The sequence below is a fragment of the Octopus sinensis genome, linkage group LG14 (genome assembly GCF_006345805.1).
Source record: "Octopus sinensis linkage group LG14, ASM634580v1, whole genome shotgun sequence".
In the NCBI taxonomy this organism is placed as follows: Eukaryota; Metazoa; Mollusca; class Cephalopoda; order Octopoda; family Octopodidae; genus Octopus; species Octopus sinensis.
This window is the reverse complement of record NC_043010.1, coordinates 28,087,544-28,108,131: the sequence shown is the minus strand read 5'-3', so window position 1 is coordinate 28,108,131 and position 20,588 is coordinate 28,087,544. Positions and strand designations below refer to the sequence as shown.

Sequence of the window (20,588 nt, the reverse complement as noted above, 5' to 3'; positions counted from 1 at the left end):
CAGTTGAACCATCCAACCCATGCTAGCATGGAAGGCGGACGTTAAATGATGATGATGATGATGATGATATATATAATATATATATATATATTTATATATATATATATATATATATATATATATATAATATATAATATTTATATATATATATATATATTTATTATATATATTTATATTATATTAATATATATATATATATAAACTTACTTGAGAATGGATGCATCGTGTTCAATTAAATAACAAATAATACATAATATACAAACATTATAACATATATATATATATGCATATGTGGGTACAGTGCAAATAACATGAAATACATAAACAAACAAGGGAATAGTGAGTTAAGTGTGTAAGCAACAAGAAAAAATGGAAAACAGGACAAGCAAAGACAGAGAGAGTACCCTTCACCAGTTGTTGGGTGTCTATCTACTCCTCATTTTGATGTGTATATATATATATATATATATATATATATATATATATATACAAAGAACGCAAAATATCCAGATAGACGATACAAAGAAAACAAGGACGGGTCATTCAGAGTTTTCTTTCCTCAGTTGAGTTCCAGATTATCTTTGCAATTTCAGCTGGTTATACTCAAGATTGCTCCAATCTGGCCAGCCCCAAGGAAAAACTAAGCTAAGAGCATTAGATTCCTTGGAAGAAAGCAGCAAATGTATATGAAAACAAGGACAGACCAGAATGGATAAATGGTACACAAATACAAATAACAGGACATTAACAACGGGTGCCATTCAACTAAGAATGAATTAAATTAAGCTGGCGTGTGTGGAAGTAAAGCCTTACAGCAGGGACGTAAGGCAGGCACAGGGAGGAATATGTTGCACAGATGGTAGTCGAACCTTGGGTATATATATATATATATATATATATATATATATATATATATATATATATATAATATATATAATAATAATAAATATTAGGGAATATCCAAATTTACAGGGAAAAAAAATCAGATTTAGGATTAAATCCAATTTTATAGTAAAATATTATAAAATATTATTTGAGACAAAACCACTATTTGCAAAACAAACAAGGAAAGACTTAATCAATACATAAATTTAATAAATAGTCAAAATGACTATTATTAAAATTTATGTATTGATTAAGTCTTTCCTTGTTTGTTTTGCAAAATAGTGGTTTTGTCTCAAAATATATTTATATATATATATATATATATATATTTCTGCAACCCCCCCCCACACATAAAAAGCACCATCCGAACGTGGCCGATGCCAGACCCCTCTGGCACCTGTGCAGGTGGCACGTAAAAAGCACCCACTACACTCGCGGAGTGGTTGGCGTTAGGAAGGGCATCCAGCTGTAGAAACACTGCCAGACTAGACTGGAGCCTGGGGCAGTCCCGAGCTCCCCAGACCCCGGTCGAAACCGTCCAACCCGTGCTAGCACGGAAAACGGACGTTAAACGATGATGAATGATGATGATGATGATATATTAACAATTGAGGATAAAATCTTTAAAAGAAATTATCAGTAGTCAGCGTGAAAAACCTCGTAGAGAAAAAATACCGTAAATTTTTCTCTTTGAAATATTCATTTATATTATATTGATTTATATTATATCATATTATATTATATGATTTATATTATATTATACCCTCAATATAATATAATATAATATATATATATATATATATGGGTATATATATATATATATAATTATAAACACCACACACACACACACACACAGGTGCATGTGTGACTGTGTAGTAAGAGGTTTGTTTGCTAGCCACATGGTTTCTGGTTCAGTCCCACTGCATGGAATTTTGCACAAGTGTCTTCTCTTATGGCCTTGGGCTAACCAAAGCCTTGTGTGTGGATTTGTTCGACTGAAACTGGAAGAAGTGTGTTGTGTTATATATATACATACATACATACATACATACATACATACATACATACATACATACAACATACTACAAATATAATATATTATATATATATATAATATATTATATTATATTATATTGAGGGTATAATATAATATAAATCAATATAATATAAATGAATATTTTCAAAGAGAAAGAATTTACGGATTTTTTCTCTTACGAGGTTTTTCACGCTGACTACTGATAATTTCTTTTAAAGATTTTATCCTCAATTGTTAATATATCATCATCATCATCATTCATCATCGTTTAACGTCCGTTTTCCGTGCTAGCACGGGTTGGACGGTTTCGACCGGGGTCTGGGGAGCTCGGGACTGCCCCAGGCTCCAGTCTAGTCTGGCAGTGTTTCTACAGCTGGATGCCCTTCCTAACGCCAACCACTCCGCGAGTGTAGTGGGTGCTTTTTACGTGCCACCTGCACAGGTGCCAGAGGGGTCTGGCATCGGCCACGTTCGGATGGTGCTTTTTATGTGTGGGGGGGGGTGCAGAAATATAGGGGAGCACCAGTGGGGAGGGGTGGTTCAGAGAAATGATGACAGGTTCTAGGCAAGTAGATGTAGGATATCGAGAGAGGGGTAATGCATGGTGAAATAGCGTATTGAAGAGGGGGGGTTCGAAGAGTAGACACCTATAATGGTGGTGGGAGAGAAGCGACATCCGGTATAGATGGAGCAAAATATAGAGATATCCGGTATTGGTGGTGGGGGTGGGAGGGCGGGCGCACCGCGCATTGGGAGTTGAGTTTGGTTTTAGGCGGCAGAAAGAAGACAGGATTGAGATGAAATGCTTTGCGGTGGTGTGAATAAGTTTTTGTGAGTGAAAATATATATATATATATATATATATATATATATATATATATATATATATATATATATATATGTGAATTGAAGAAATGGAGCTGAACGCAGATTGAACAGAATCGTTTTATTTCATTCTACACGTGTTTCGAAAGGCACAAATTACCAAAATCCGATTGAATAATGGGACCATATTGTGTCTTTCTCTTCAGGAAGAAAATAGGAAATCCGTTGGAAAAACAAAAACAGAACAGAGGCGGAGCAAAAACAAATCGAACTATGCTCCTAAGAGCCCATGGCGAAACTGTTTATCAGTGTATGTTGAGAACCGGTGGCTGAAGAATTTAACGGGTCAGGCATCGGTCAATCATTGGGTGAGGGTGTGTGGTGTGTTCTTTGTGACCGAGAATAAAGTTCTGACTATTTAAGGAATATTGGATGTTTTATAAGGGGCGAGAAAAAATCTACTTAGAGACGTGTGTGTGTGTGTATACTGTTCTATATATGTGTGTTGGGCGTAGGGGTAAAACATTTTTTGTGTACGTGTGTGCGTTTGATCGTTCGGCTGTCAGTGGCTACTGCCGCGAGAACCGTTGGGTGGCAGAAAAAAAATATATATTATATTATGTTTTATGTGTGTGTGTGTTCATCTAAGCCTGCCTTGTCAAGGAAACCCCCCGCTGTGAAAAAACCAAGCCCCGTTTGTCTTACAGGAGTAATTCCCCTTGCAGTGGTTAATCGTAGATATCTTAAAGGCTATTCAGAATTTGTTACCAAGGGCTATGGGTGCAGGTATTATTTATAAACGCTATTTAAAAGCCAGATAAGTGTAACGCCGCCAATGGGGGCATCGAAAAGCCGACTGTAAAAGCCCGTTTACCATCCGGCCTCTGGCAAACAAAATATGGAAGAGTTCGGAGACACAAAGGTTGCACTGCCTTCTGCCCCTATCAAATGGGAGGGCCACCGACAAAATTGACCATTCCAGCCTGTAGCTTAAGTTCGTATCCTTCAGTCGCCATATTAGCTTACTGAGTCCTGTGGTCTGGCGCTTGTTCATGTCCCGAAAAGTTGCGTAATGTTTGGAGACACGCAAAGACAATCTTGAGGATGAGGCCCCTACATAAGTGAAGAGATCTGAATCTGTGTAAACCTTGCATTGGTAGACGGCGTTTTTGATCTTGGAGTTCGCCGACGTGAATCTTATTCTGCTAGGATTAGTTTCTGAAATTAGAACTGCGTTCCTGTCACTATATTCGTTCCGAGACCTGCAGCCGCTTACTACTCTATTTTCCACTACGTCACTATTAACTATAGGAATAACCCCTGATTCTCCACTATCTATCAGAGTGCTGTCATTGCTACTGCCCATGGTGCTGCTATTGCGGGAAATGATGCTGGGGATGCTATTGGGGCTCTCTACCCTACTCCCATTGTTACCGTCAACCACAACACCCCTATTTATAACTATACCCCTAGTGGGTACTCCCTGGCTGGAGCTGAGATTATGTGTCACTGTACTGGCTCTCATATCATTATTACTACTATAATTATTCCTACTGAGCATTAAACCGGGAGCGGAAGAGGCTGTGCCTCCGGAAAAGGTGATAGGGTCTTAGTAAGTAGCCTATTATTATGGGAGGCGATTATCTGGGCGAGGTTTTTAGTGTTGGAGAAAGCTATCCTAACTTTATGCGAGTTAACCGTGGAGTAATATTTGGAATTTCTGGGGAAGTTATTGGCGATGGCTTGTCTAAACATGAGGGGGAGGTTAGTTCTAATCTGCTTACCAAAGGGGATTACAAACCATATATGCTTATTCCTATCAGTGTGATGGGTCGGGACGCCAGCTCTCGCGTTCGGGTGGGTGATTCTCGGATGCATAACGGGTCTTGGGTTAGTGTAAGACCTCCCGGACCGATAATTATCCTTGTTCGCTAAATTAAATGCGGGAGCGACTACCCCGGCATCCGCCGCGCTCCCGTCCTTACTTAAAATGTTAATGTTATTATATACGGCCCTATCCTGATGACCGAATGATGGCATCGGAAGGGCCGGATCAATATAAATTACCTTCTGCCTATAACCGGCCTTGGATAGTGCGGCGTTATAAAATTCCGCTTTCTGCATAAAAATATCGGCACTGGCGGACAAGCCAGACAATCTTAGAGAGATGTTTTTAACCAAATTGTCTGTTACGGTTTTGGCATGATTTGAGAAGACACTGACATACTTCAAATTAGTGGAAGGCTTATGGTAAGGGCAGTATGAGTCGCTATTAAGGTTAAGTGTAACGTCTAGGAAATTAGCCTTGGCGAGTTCATTATCAAAAACTATACTCATGCCCATTCTATTAAAAAACCTAGCTAACCTGCTCTTAGTTTTCTGCACTATTCTGTTCGTGGTGTTTTGCAGGTAAAACAGACAATCGTCACGATACAGGCCGCCCGCGATCTCCGGGAATTGGTCGGACAATTCGTAGAGAATATATATTCCGACCAAATCGGCTATCTGTGCACTATCCGAACTACCCATAGGCACATCAAATTCATTGGGAGTATCTTTACGGACCCACAACTTATTATCAAACTTAATAAACGATTTCCTGGCAACTAAAATGATATCTATCCCTTCTCTGGTGAGGCCAGCCTTGTTGTGAGCATGCCAGAGGGCCTTATTTAGCACACTAGGGTTAATCGAGAGGTAGAAGCTGGCGATATCAAACTGAATGAACCTAGTACGGTTCTTATTGGGGATGGAAGAGAACCACTTCACTACCTATATATATATATATATATATATATATATATATATATATATATATATATATATATATATATCTTCTCTCTCTTTGTTGCGTTTGTCCCTCCTCTCTCTCTCTCTTCCGCTGCTTCTCTTTCTTTTCTTTTCTCTCTCCTCTGTCACATGACTGCTGGCCGAAATCTGCCTTTCAGCTTCTGACCAGCGTCGTGTTAACATCGTTGTTTTTCGTCCGCCGCTATAGGCATCGCCGATAAGGCTCCTTTCCTTGCGCCAGAGAAAAAAAAAAAAAAAAAAAAAAAATTTGTTTGCTTGTTATCAGTCGTAAGACACTTGTTGTTGTTTTCACCGTTAATGCTTCTGTATTTCATGTTTCTGTATTCCATTCTTTTTTTGTTTTTTTATATTCGTCCCTTTTGCTGTCCTGGTGTCCGTATGCATTCGATCCTTCTTCCAGGAAATCTACGCACCCAGCTTAGTTTTTCTAATGCTCGTTGCTTAGTTTTTCTTGGAGGGCTGGCCGTGATCTAGTAATCTCAAGATTAATCAGCCGAAATTACTACGATGATCCGGTTCTTGACTGAAGACTGAGGGTTTCGAATGTCCTGTCCGTGTTTATTGTATCGTCTTCTAAGAGTTATACGTTCTTGTCCATGTTGTATTTTTCTACATACCTTAATATATATATATATATATATATATATTTTTATTATATAGAAGGAGCTTCTACAGGACTAGAACTGTTTCATTCAAGAGAAATCTTCAGGAAGCTAGTTAACAAGAATTGTATTGGTGTTGCTACTTGGTTTCACTTCATGGAGGCTTTCTAGCAACTGCTATTTGGTGCATGAGAGAGTTCGATGCAGCATAGTTGGAAAACTAGGAGAATGGCTTCATGACTTTCTGAAGAATAGAAGTCAGGTGGTAGCAGCCAATGGGGCCACTTCCATTAGCACGCAAATAGTGAGCGGTGTTCCACAGGGCACTGTTTTGGGACCACTACTGTTCGTAATGGCCCTCTCAGACATGCCCTCAGCCACGCGGAGAGCCACGATCACAAGTTATGCAGATGATACAAAAGTTTCACAGGCAATACAGAACCCTGAAGACACTAAGCACCTGCAATGTGAGCTGGACGAAATATACAAGTGGGCTGAAAAGAATAGCATGCAGTTCAATGCTGAAAAGTTTCAAGCTTTATACTATCAGCATGCAAAACTGAATGCAATACCCAATGAATACACTGGACCCGGAGGGATTGCAATCCCAGAGGCACAATCAGTGCGTGACCTGGGTATTCACATGAGTGATGACGCGACCTTTCATGTACACGTTGCTAAACTGACAATGAAATGCAGACAGCTGGCTGGATGGATTCTTAGAACCTTTAGAACAAGAGAACAAGAAACCATGATGGTCCTCTGGAAGACACTTGTCCTAAGCCACTTTGACTATTGCTCTCAGCTGTGGTCACCATCCAGTGTCAAGTTGATCACAGAACTTGAGGCGATCCAACGAAGCTACACGAAGAAGATAGCCTCTGTGCAGCATACGAGCTACTGGGAGAGACTCAAGAGATTAAAGCTATATTCCCTGGAGCGTAGGCGAGAAAGATATGCCATAATATATATCTGGAAGGTCTTGTCCCAGACTTTGGCATCGAGAGTCACACAAACGCCAGAACCGGACGCCACTGCGTAGTACAAAGGACTCCAAATTTTCCATCAAGATGTAGGACAAGATATTGTGATAGCCTGGGCTTAAGAGGCCCACGGCTCTTCAATGTCCTCCCGAAGAACCTGAGGGACCTGCATGGTGTAGATGCGGATGTCTTTAAAGTAGGACTGGATCTCTTCCTGTCAGGTGTCCCGGATGAACCAACTTCACGGCAGGAGGTGCAGATGAGGGCAGCTGCATCGAACTCTCTCATGCATCAGATGGCGTTTGCTAAAAAGCATCCGTGAGGTAAACCCGTGTAGCAAACCAAATGGCGGTGCCCCAGCATGGCCACAGCTCATTAGCTGAAACTGGAAAAATCAAAAATCAAAATCAAAATCAAATATATAAAAAAAGGGGAAAAGAGTTTTAGGTAAATAAGGAGATTCTCACTTATACCTATGCACATATGTATACATATATACACACACATACGAACATATATACATATACATACACACATACATACACACACATATATATATACATATATATACATTTACACATACATATACATATCTACACATACACATATATGTATACATATACACACACATACGAACATATATACATATACATACACACATACACACACATACTCACATACACACATACACACACATATCCACACACACACATGCACACACACCACATTAGTCCCTATATACACATATATACACATACACACACATACATACATATACATACATATATATATATATATATATATATATATATATATATATATATATATATATACATATGTGTACCTATGCATACCTACACATACACACATATATATACACATACAAATACAGACCCATTCCCTAATTTTAATTTTATTATCTACGTTTATTACTTTTGTTATCTTTGGCCGCTTATTTACCTAATTTACCGCTCCTTATTTACCTAAAACTCTTTTCCCCTTTTTTTATATATATATATATTTTTTTATATATATATTTTTTATTTTTTTATTTTATTTATTTTTTTATTCTTCTATCTAATTTAACACTGACTCCTTGACCACTCCCCCAAGTATGATATTTTGCACTATGCCTACCCCCAAAAAGTCCCCCACCAACACCCCTTTAAACCTGCCTAAATGTATAAATGCCAATACAATTCTTGTTAACTAGCTTCCTGAAGATTTCTCTTGAATGAAACAGTTCTAGTCCTGTAGAAGCTCCTTCTATATAATAAATTAATTTTACTCTGCTATGTATTGAGTACCTTATTTACTGTGGTTAACCCCGAATCAACCCGGGACCTACATATATATATATATATATATATGTATGTATGTATGTATGTATGTATGTATGTATGTATGTATGTATGTATGTATGTATGTATGTTGTATGTATGTATGTATGTATGTATGTATGTATGTATGTATGTATGTATTATGTATGTATGTATGATGTATGTATGTATGTATGTATGATGTATGTATGTATGTATGTATGTATGTATGTATGTATGTATGTATGTATGTATGTATGTATGTATGTATGTATGTATGTATGTATGTATGTATGTATGTAGTTGTATGTATGTTGTATGTATGTATGTATGTATGTATGTATGTATGTATGTATGTATGTATGTATGTATTGTATGTATGTATGTATGTATGTATGTATGTATGTATGTATGTATGTTGTATGTATGTATATGTATGTATGTATATATATATATATATATGATGTGTGTGTGGAGGCACGTGGCTTAGTGGTTCGGGTGTTGAACTCATGATTGTAAGGTTGTGGTTTCGATTCCTGGACTGGGTGATGGATTGTGTTCTTGAGCAAAACACTTCATTTTCACGCTGCTCCAGTTCACTGAGCTGGCAAATATGAGTAATCTTGCGACGGACCGGCACCCTGTCCAAGTGGGGAATTTCTACCCCACTGAAACCAGAAAACTGGCCCTTATGAGCCTGGCATGGCTCGAGAAGGAACATTTATATATATATATATATAAAGTTGCGGCCAAAATGTTCAGAACGGTATTGTTTTCGTCAGAAAAGTAGATATAATTTTTTATCAAAGTTGTTTTATATTCTATAATTTTCACAGACAATAAACACAATATTATTTGTTATTGCCTGAGATTTGGGTGTAATTTGAGACGATAATACAAAAGTTCTGGATGATTTAGTGATTTACTGCAAAACCCATGGCGGCCAAAATGATCAGAACGGTTGCTTTTACTCCGTGTTTTAGTATATTTAACCAGCGAACTCTAATGTTTTGAATTTGTTTATGTGACGGTTCGTTTACTAAACATTAGTAAGAATATTTGCAGTGTACTTTGTTAATATAATGCCACTTACTCCATTATCAATTCGTCAGCAGATTATTAAGCTTCGATAGAAGGATAATTTAAGTATTGGATCTATTGCAAAGATTGTTAACAAGTCAAAAAGTGTTGTACACGGTATTCTTAAGGTCTACGATGATTGTGGTTCGTGTGAAGCAAGAAAGTTTACAGGTAGGCCAAGAAAAACGACCAAGAGAGAAGATCGTGCTATGGTAAAGTTGGTTAAAAAGGAGAGATTTAAAACTGCTGCTGCTGTTTCTCGGAAAATGAGCATTGTATTGAAGAAAACTTTATCTCGAAAAACTGTGTCTCGTCGTTTAGTTGAACATGACCTACAAGCAAGAGCACCTGCAGTGAAGCCACTGATCAGCTCCAAGAATAAAAAGTGTCGTCTTACCTTTGCAACCGAACATGTATTGTGGTCTCAAGAAAAATGGCAAACGGTGCATTTCAGTGATGAATCTAAGTTTATGCTATTTGGCTCAGATGGGAAAAGGTACGTTCGTAGAAAAGTAGGTGAAAAATTGTCGCCTAAATGCCTTAAGACTAGTGTTAAATTCGGTGGAGGAAGTGTCATGGTTTGGGGAATGATATCTGGAGATGGTGTGGGCCCTTTGGTGCGATTACATGGAAAGTTAAATGCAGGTGTTTATAAACAACTTGTAAAAGATCATGTCTTGCCTGTGCTGAGAAATTCAACTAAGCGACGACCCATATTCATGCAGGACAATGCCCTATGTCACAAGGCTAAGGTGGTCATGAACTTCCTCAAGGCTGAAAAGGTTATTGTTATGGATTGGCCAGCTCAAAGCCCAGATCTCAATCCAATTGAAAATGTGTGGAATATTCTAGGAGAACGTTTGAAAGCCAGAAATTCTAAAACAACTGAGCAATTATGGAATGCCCTTCAGGAAGAATGGAAAAAGATCACCCAGCAAGAAATTGAAAATTTAATTTCCTCATGCAGTCAAAGATGTCAGAGTGTGATTGAAGCTAAAGGGTTTCACACTAAATATGAAATAATTCCAGTATTCTCTGTCACTTTTTGATTATTTTGTTATTTTTTCAACCGTTCTGATCATTTTGGCCGCCAAGGGTTTTGCAGTAAATCACTAAATCATCCATAACTTTTGTATTATCGTCTCAAATTACACCAAAATCTCAGGCAATAACAAATAATATTGTGTTTATTGTCTGTGAAAATTATAGAATATAAAACAACTTTGATAAAAAATTATATCTACTTTTCTGACGAAAACAATGCCGTTCTGAAAATTTTGGCCGCAACTGTATATATATATATATGTAGTGAATCTTGCAGACAGGAAGTAGATTTGATCCTAGATAACCAAATTTAAATAAACACTTAAACAGCACTTTTCTCACAGTAAGACAATAGTTTTTCTGTGACAGCAACTTGCATATTCTAGATGCCTTAGAAATATAATGTCCTTGCCACTTGACCCTTCTAACCTTTTATAAGTCACCAAAAGCTAGAATTAAGATAACAAGCACATCAGTGTAATCTTTTGTTCTCAACGATATGTCTATCCTTCTGGATAGTTATAAAAACAAGAACCCCTAAGCAAAAGTCAGTTAGTGAGAATCCAAGTTAGTGAGAACGGAGTCTGGCTGACCGGATGAACAAAATGCTGTCGCAAAAGGGAAAACTATGGTAACTCACCAACGAAGCAGTTGATTCATCCCACACTCTTTCACTCTCACTTCATTGTCTCTTACAACATCACTCTATTTCTACCTGTAATTACTACTACACGATGACGAGAACACAAACACAAACTATACAAGGAAAATCTACAACATCTATCTTTACTTTGCATGCTTTTCCATTTACTAATTATACATACCAACCCGTCATGGTTTTGGATTTTTTTACAATGTAACGGTAAATAAATATTTTTTCTTCACAATTTCAATCACTGTTCTTTCATCTTTACATAATGGCAATCAATGAAGAACCAATCCTTACAAACTGATTATGACTCTGATGTTGGCACATAAAAAGCACCCACTACACTCACGGAGTGGTTGGCGTTAGAAGGTCATTCAGCTGTAGAAACACTGCTAGATCAGACTGAAGCTTGGTTCAGTCGCCTGGCTTCCCAGACCCCAGTCGAACCATCCAACCCATGCTAGCATGGAAAACAGAAGTTAAACGATGATGATCATATATATAGGCGCAGGAGTGGCTGTGTGGTAAGTAGCTTGCTTACCAATCACATAGTTCCAGGTTCAGCCCCATTGCATGGCACCTTAGGCAAGTGTCTTCTACTATAGACATAGGCCTACCAAATCCTTATGAGTGGATTTGGTTGACGGAAACTGAAAGAAGCCAGTCATATATATATGTGTATGTGTGTGTATATGTTTGCGTATCTGTGTTTGTTGCCCCATAATCACTTGACAACCGATGCTGCTGTGTTTAAGTCCCTGTAACTTAGCAGTTCTGCTAAAGAGGCCAATAAAATAAGTACTAGGCTTACAAAGAATAAGTTCTAGGGTTGATTTGTTCCATTAAAGGTGGTGCTCCAGCATGGCCACAGTCAAATGACTGAAACAAATAAAAGAATAAAAGAAAGAATATACATGTGTGTGTGTGTGTGGATGTGTGCCTTTGTGTCTGTGTTTGTTCTCCACCCCTGCTTGACTTGACAACCAGTGTTGGTTTGTTTGCATCCCTGTAACTTAACAGTTCAGTTCAAAAGGTCAACAGAATAAGTGTCAGGTTTTAAAATATGCAAGTACTGTGGTCGATTTATTTGTCTAAATGCTTCAAGGCAGTGCCACAGCATGGCCACTGTCCAGTAACTGAAACCAATTAAAGAGAGAGAAGGAGAGACAACAGGTGTATATGTGTGTGTAATCTAGTGATAGAAATCTATTTAGCCATACATTTATGTAAAATGAACATGAATATTTTATATTGATTTTGAATAAAAGTGACTGCGAAGACCCGACAAATGAAGTGAGTTCATGGCTCGCAGGACGGCCTGCGGTGCTAACCTTGGATTGTAGAGTGACCCGCTGTGCTTGAGAAGACCTATTGAGTCAAGTACATCAACATCAACATCAAAATAAATATCAAATGGAAATTGTAGTTATGATACCATGTTTTGCTGTAGTAGAGGTACGTGGTTACCCAGTCAGAGAGAGAGAGAGAGAGAAAGAGAGAGAGAGAGGTGCAAGAGAGAGCAGGAGAGAGATGGTGGTGGAGTGCCAGGACATACGCACAAGGAATGAAGAACAGAACTGATAGAGTTTTGCCAAAAGGGCATAAGTAAAGAGTAGAGACTTCACATGAATACAAAGATAGTGGGGGTAGGGAATGTAGTGACTGGTGAAACCTGGGTATCTAGAGGGTGTTGGAAATAATAGGATAGGAATGATACAGTGAACAGAGCTCCAAGGACAGGCTTGGTGGGGGGGGGGCAGAGATAAGCATAAGCATAGTGTATGAAAATGAGGAATGTAAGGAAGAGGAGAGGAGATGTAGTTAGGTTTGTTGAGGTAGGGTGTGTGAACAATTTTATTGTTACATGTGGGTGGAATACGCAGTGCTCCTAGAACTCAGTTTCACTGAAATGCATGGGTCTTCTCAAGAGCCTCATATTGCCAGACATCTTGGTCCATGGTCATTTCCTCCATAAGGTCCAACATCCTGAGGTTGGTCTGCACCACTGCATCCCATGTTTTTCCGGGTTTCCCTCTTCCACAAGTGCCATCCACTTTCAGTGAATGGCACTTCTTTATGTACTTGACTATGCTGCTTCACCTAAATTCCAGGTCTTCTATTTCAAGTAGAAAGAGTTAGCACACTGGATGAAATACTTAGTGGTATTTCATCTGAACATTCTGAGTTCAAATTTCACCAAGGTCGACTTTGCCTTTCATCCTTTCGGAGTCAATAAATTAAGTACCAGTTGTGTGCTGGGATTGATCTAATCAACCGGCCCCTTCCCTCAAAATTTCAGGCCTTATGTCTAGTGTAGAAAGGATTATTTAACATCAAGTTTAAGGTGGAAATGTGGCAGGTTGACAGAATCATGAGCAGGACAAAGCACTTAGCAGTGTCTTGTATGTCTTTACACCCTGAGTTCAAATTGGGGTCGATAAATTAAGTACCAGTTGTGTACTGGGGTTGATCTAATCAACTGGTCTCCTCCCCCAAAATTTCAGGCCTTGTGCCTAGAGTAGAAATGAATATATACACTTGAAAAAACAAAACCAAAATTTCTTTTAAGATATAGAATCTCACGCACAAAAGAAAATCCTCCAAAAATGCTGTAAAAATGATAATGGTAACTTAAATTGGAAGAACTAAAAATCATCCTAAAAGACAAATTAAAAACAAATGTCTCTTAAACGAGTGTTCCACAATTTTTATATTTGTTGAAGATGTGTTGAATTCTAGCAGAAATTTTGGGGGGTTTCTTTTTGCAAAGTAGAATTTCAGCACCAGCGATATACTATTTGATTCTTACTTTGTCATGCATTTTTTATTTTTATTTTTCATAAGTCTTTGTTTTTCAAGATTTCTAAAAATTACCAGATTGTAGGATGGAAATTTTGTCTTTAAATTCCTTTTTTCATTGTTAATGGAATGTAACATATTTACTCTGAAGATAACAAGCACAGCGATCCATATGAATATATATATATATATGTGTGTGTGTGTGCTTTCGGTGTGAAACACACTTAGTCGTATTAACCAAAGGATAAGAGTTCAAGTCCCATGCGTACGGGAAAGCTTACTTTTTTCTGTCAAGGGCTTATATGCTCCATTATTAGACTATTTTCCTTAGTCATTCACACAGTGATCACTACAAGCTTTAAGCTTATAAAAAAATACCATTATTATTATTTACAGAATATATATATACATACCACATACACACACATGATGGTGAAGGAGTGTCTGTGTGGTAAGAACACAGTCTCCCAACTAGACAGTTCCAGCTCCAGTCCCACTGCATGGCCTCTTCGGCAAGTGTCTTCTACAATAGCCTTGGGTCAATCAAAGCCTTGTGAGAGGATTTGGTAGACAGAAACTGAAAGAGAGGAAATACGAGGAAGAAAACAGATGTTGCTTAGCTTGTTGGGGTAGCGTGTGTGAGAAGACACTATGTTTATACAAAAAGGCTTTTGCTGGTGAATAAATGCGAGATATAGGGGCTTATTCTTTGCTAGGAAGTGTTCCTCTCTTGGAAGGGAAGCAATTGGTCACATCCCGTCTTTATACAAATCCAAGCTTCATCTCACCTTAGCTAATTTTCTTCCCACTTAGTTGTGCTAGAACTCTGTCACATTCTGATCCATCACTTTGATATCTCCTCAGTTGCTTCTTTCAAGAACATCTATTTTACCTTTGTAGCCATTGTATTTTACCTTTGTAGCCATCTATTTTACCTTTGTAGCCATGCTTCCTCATTTCTTGTGTATGACACCTCCCTATACTCTGTGAGAGACTCATGCATGTCCCACTCTCTGATGTTGGGAAGAAATGTTACTACAAGAGGTTTGCTGAATATGGAAAATATCTGAGAGGAAGAAGACCTACCCTAAGTATACCCAACAAAGAAACCAGCTTCAGAGATGAAGCAATTAAGGATGGTCAGTGAGATAGTGAAAATATCAAGTGAAATAGCCCAAGCTAGAGACTTGCATAAGCCAGCTGGGTAATATTAGTAGAGCTGCTTTAATCCTTATTATTCCATGGGCAGAACAAATGTATCAAAACCTACAAAATTATAAATTCTAGTCTGGTTTTATCAAACTTAGCTATTGGATGAAATTTCACCTTAACCAGCCCACTTGTGCGTACCTTTCCTTCATTGGGCACTAAACTCTGCTTGTGAAGACCTGTTGAGGCAAGTGAAACAGAAATCAAATTCAATGACTGGCATCTGTGCTAGTGGAGCGCTAAGGGTACCATATGAGCATGATCATTGCCAGAGCAACAAGCTAGCTTACATGCCAGTGGCACATAATAAGCACCATTCGAGCATGATGGTTACCAGCATCGACTTACTGGCACTTGTCCTGGCGGCACATGAAAAAACATTTGAGCAAGGTCGTTGCCAGTGTCGCTTGACTGACTCCTGTGTAGGTGGCATGTAAAAAACACCATTTGAGCGTGGCCATTGCCAGTACCACCTGACTGGCACGTAAAAGCACCCACTACACTCTCAGAGTGGTTGGCATTAGGAAGAGCATCCAGCTGTAGAAACTCTGCCAGATCAGATTGGAGCCTGGTGCAGCCATCTGGTTCGCCAGTCCTCAGTCAAATCGTCCAACCCATACAAGCATGGAAAGTGGACATTAAACGATGATGATGATGTTTTCTCAAAGGGCCTACATATGTAGACATTGGGATGATATTAGGTCAAAAATTGGAAAATGGCAACAAAGCATGTGTTGTAAATCTGAACAAATTTATTGCTTTTTCTCTATTACACAGAAAAAAAAATTGTGTTTATATAATAGCTTTGTATTTTTGTGTTATTGTGATTTTCATTTTTTCAAGTTTGCAATCAAAACAAAAAATATTTAAATGACCATAGTGTCAACAATGAACTGAATAACCCTACATATGTGTGTATCACACAAGTTAAGCCTGTCAGTTGACAATAACCTGTTCGGTGGTAAATAATATGCAAGGTTTACAATTGTACACATTGGGATAAAATGGGTTAAGGCTTGGATACTTGCCCAGGGGTCCCATAGGTCTAGAGATCCAATTCTAATCTATGTACACTACGGTGTGCTTTCAATAAATAAACACTACAGGACCCAGAGCATTGATATACACAGGGGCTCACGAGTTTAGAGGCCTGATTCTGATCTATGTATGCCATGGTTTGTTGTCAATAAACTATTACAGGACATTATTTACATTTGACGGATATTTGTCCTCTTCTTGCTTGTTGTTAACATAGCGTTTCGGCTGATATATCCTCCAGCCTTCATCAGGTGTCTTGGGGGAAATTTTAAACCTGAGTTCTCATTCCTAAGGTAGTTTTTGATGTTATTATTATTATTATTATTATTATCATCATTCTGGTCACTGCCTGGAATCGAACTTGGAATCTTGGGGTTAGTAGCACTCGCTCTTAACCACTACACAATATGGGAACTGGTATTAAGGAAGGATAGGAAAATATTAAATTTATAAGCCCTAAAATTCACTCCATAATTGCCCACGGGCATATGGTATAGTGGTTAAGAGCAAGGTCTACTAACCCTAAGATTCCGAGTACAATTCCAGGCAGTGACCTTAATAATAATCATACCTTAGAACCCACGTTTGAAATTTCCCCAAGACACCTGATGAAGGCTGGAGGGTATATTATCATCATTCTGGTCACCTTAATGTCCTCATTTCTTAAATATAGAACTGTAATATTACAGGACCCAAAGGGAAATGTTAATGATGCTAAAATGGCCCTGAATACAGGGAAATAGCATAACCAATGACTAGTATAGTAGTTGTAATATAAGGCCATGGGAAATGTTGAAGAAGGAAGCAACCACACAGACATCAAATGGACTGAATTATAAAAGTAACAGAAAGAGTCTAAACACAACCAATTAAGAAAAGAATCCTCTCAACCCTTTAGTATTTGTTTTATGTTCAAACCAGCTAGATCCAGTCTTTCACACCTACCCTACAATGTCATTCTAAAAGTAAAAAAACTCACACCATTGACGAGATAATGCATGACGTGAATGTGAAATAAATAAACATTACATTTGACTAAGTAATCTGAATGCTAAAGGTTTAGATGAGATACTGTTTAGGTTTTTTCCAGAATAGTTATCTTAGTGACTTCATCAGCAGTTAATGAGAGCACTCTGAAAATATTTCTAAATATTAAGCTTACTTTTAGGTTTTGGCTTCTGGGGACGATGCATCATCATCATCATTTAACGTCCGCCTTCCATGCTGGCATGGGTTGGACAGTTTGACTGAGGACTGGCAAGCCAGAAGGCTGCACCAGGCTCCAATCTGATCTGGCAAGGTTTCTACTGCTGGATGTTCTTCCTAATGCCAACAATTTTGAGAGTGTAGTGGGTGCTTTTCATGTGCCACCAGCACAGGGGCCAGTCAGGCAGTACTGGCATCGACCATGCTTGAATGGTGCTTTTTACGTGCCCTTGGCACGGGAGCCAGTCAGGCGACACAATGCTTATACACACAATCTTCTATCCAAAAAGGAAATCTACCAAAAGTGCTCAGTAGAATCCTTCTCGATAGAATGAAATATAAAACTATAAAAGTGCCTGAGGAAAATCAATTAGGCTTTGGTACACCTGATGCCATTGTCATAATCAAACAGAAAAACCTAAAAGACAATTGGCTTTAAACCTGCTGTAGCAGGAATTCGAACCCTGATCACAAGACATTCAGTCAGGCCACATGAGTGAGCTACCAAGGTTTTACGCGATTGATCTATAAACCGACCAATCAACATGAAACTATGGCATGAGCTGGCTTTCTTGGGTGTTCTAGAATTTACCCTCTTGCTGCCTCATATAAACCAATTAGCGTCTAATTCACCGGGAAGAAGGTTGTGAGTGGTCAACTGGTTCACGTGCCTTTCTTCATGTAAGGCAGATGACCTCCTACGTTTGAGCCAATAGCTTCAGACTTTTGAGCAGACAGACTGCTTCTGAACATTCACACAATGTCCTATAAGTAGCTTCTACAAACATGGCACAGTTTAGTTGACAATTATCAATATTTTTTCATTGTGAATAATCAACACCAAATATATTGTGTCTGGCAATAAATATTAAAGTTAAATGTCATGAGTTTGCTTTGGTTACTCTACAAGTAGCTTTCCCTCAACAAAGAAAAGTCTAGCAACGATACAATCTCTGTGACGTGAGTGAACAGACGACAACACTGCCTTCAATCAGATTTGGCTGAAGGCCCTATGGAAGGCAAAGACAGCAATAGGCATAGACCCAAAGTTAGACAGAGCAAACTATAGAGGTTATTGTTCAGCAACAAAGGGTACTATTTGACAATACCTTCTGGGAACCGTTATTAAGTAAGAAAATTAAAATCTTCCTGTCATGTGCTGAGATTGACCCATTTGATTTCTCGGATCTTTTCGGTTTGAACGGCAGTTTTTTCTAGCGGTGTCATATGAAATTGTCACCCATAATTATGACCCTAGTATCGATCTATTGCATTTCAATCTGTTTTGGGGTTAGGGTTAGGGGTGGGGGGAAGGGTATCTTTTTTTCTTCAGAAATTTAAATAAACCCAATCTGTTTCTTAAACGAGGGACATATTCATACGGCACAGAATGTTTTCACCTCAATAGACGTATTTGATTGGTTGAAATTACAGAAATTGAAGAAAAAAACTACAAATATCTTAAAAACTATAGAATTTTCTCAATAAAGCCATGAGAAAATGATGTTTTACAAACACATTCTACCAGTATACGAAGTTAAATTTTTTTTAGCTACCTAGAAATTATGTTAAAAACTGCCGTTCAAACCGAAAAGATCCGATTTCTTTTCGTACTTTGGTTGATTGGGCTAGTAGACAAGTATCAGAGGCAAAAGCCTCCCTGTATTCTGTCTAAAGAAAATCTACCTTTTTACTCTTCGTGGTTGAATCGTACATAAACCGTTAATTCGTAAATTTATAAACAAACCAAGAATGAAGCACGAAGACCAAACCTTGTGTGACGTGAATGTGCAAGTTGTTAAATAAACTACTGATTGGGTCACATCGATGATTAAGTAAATAAATAAATGAATAAACAAATAAATAAAGAAATAACCTGGTGGTCTACCGTTTCTGTTTTGATTAAACCATAATACACGTTGCGAAGTGACAGGATTATGTAATTTCCATGACGCGTATTTCTTTTATTTTCTTCTTCCTTTTCACTACAGCCCCGTCTGTCGCCAAGGAGGTCGATACAGAGCTAGAACTACGAGAAAAACAATAAAGCCCTCAAAGATAAACAAATAACTCCAGAATCTGAAAAATCGAAGTGACAGAATATGGTGTAATTTTTTTTTTCCGATCTAATCAAAGATGAGCCTTCAGTTTTTAAATTATTTTTGTTCGTTCGTTTGTTTGTTTAAATAGTACAACCCTGTCTTTGTGTCGCGAAGGAGGTCGATACAGAGCTGGAAACTACTAGAAACAAAGCCACAAAGACAAACAACCAATTCTAGAGTCTGAAAATCGAAGTGCGAGAGGAATGTGTAGGTTTTTGTTGTGTTTTTTTCTCGATCTAATCAATGACTAATACTTATTCTTTAAATCATCATCATTATTATTATTAGCTTACATACAACCTTCTCAGTCACGAAGGAGGTCGATACATTGCTGGAATTACCAGTAAAACAATAAGACCTTCCAAGACAAACAACCGATTCCTGTATCTGAAAATCGAAGTGAAAAATGACTGAGTAGTTTTTTTTATTTAATCACTAATGAATCTTTAATAAATTTTAATTATTGTGCTACTTTAAATACAGCGTTAGGAAACAGTTCGCTTCGATACAGAACTGGAACAACGAGTAGAAAAAATTGAGCCGTCGAAGACCAACAAGCAACTCCTGCGCCTGGGAAGCGATTTCGGTAACTGGAATGGCGATGACGTCATATCCGGTGGTTGTGCCCATTCATGAAATTAGCCATGAATTACTTCCTGTTTGTAAGCAGCATGTGTGTGTGTACAACTGACTGAGACGTTCATGGACCTTCGCCGCTGTCGGCTTAACTCCACACCAAACTCACCGCCGACTCTCTTCATAGTACCAACTCTTTACCAATTCCATTCTGCTTGTTTATATTGAACGAAATGTCTGCAGGTATTTCCAAATGTGCGCGAAATTGTACATTCAATATTAATTCATAACCATTCTTCTTTCCTGTATTCCAACTTATACACACACGCTCACATATAATCATGTTTTTGTGTACATATTCTACGCTTTTATAACGAATGAATGTTGACGATTGAACATTTTGTAAATAGAAAAGCTTTCCCCG

At 38.2% G+C, this 20,588-nt stretch overlaps 1 protein-coding gene across 3 annotated transcripts in view; it reads left to right on the top strand.

Annotated features, from left to right (window-relative positions):
- Positions 1-20,092: 20,092 nt before the first annotated feature.
- The window catches only part of LOC115219292, a 93,713-nt gene continuing 93,217 nt past the window's right edge, over positions 20,093-20,588 (top strand). For 2 of the 3 annotated variants that reach the window (XM_036508755.1, XM_036508756.1), the window contains exon 1: positions 20,093-20,419. Coding sequence is in view for 2 of the 3 variants with exons in the window: in XM_036508756.1 (XP_036364649.1) it covers positions 20,398-20,419 (22 nt within the window). In the remaining variant the exon portion in view is untranslated. The remainder of the gene's footprint in view (positions 20,420-20,588) is intronic. The other variant, XM_036508757.1, reaches the window with a different exon arrangement.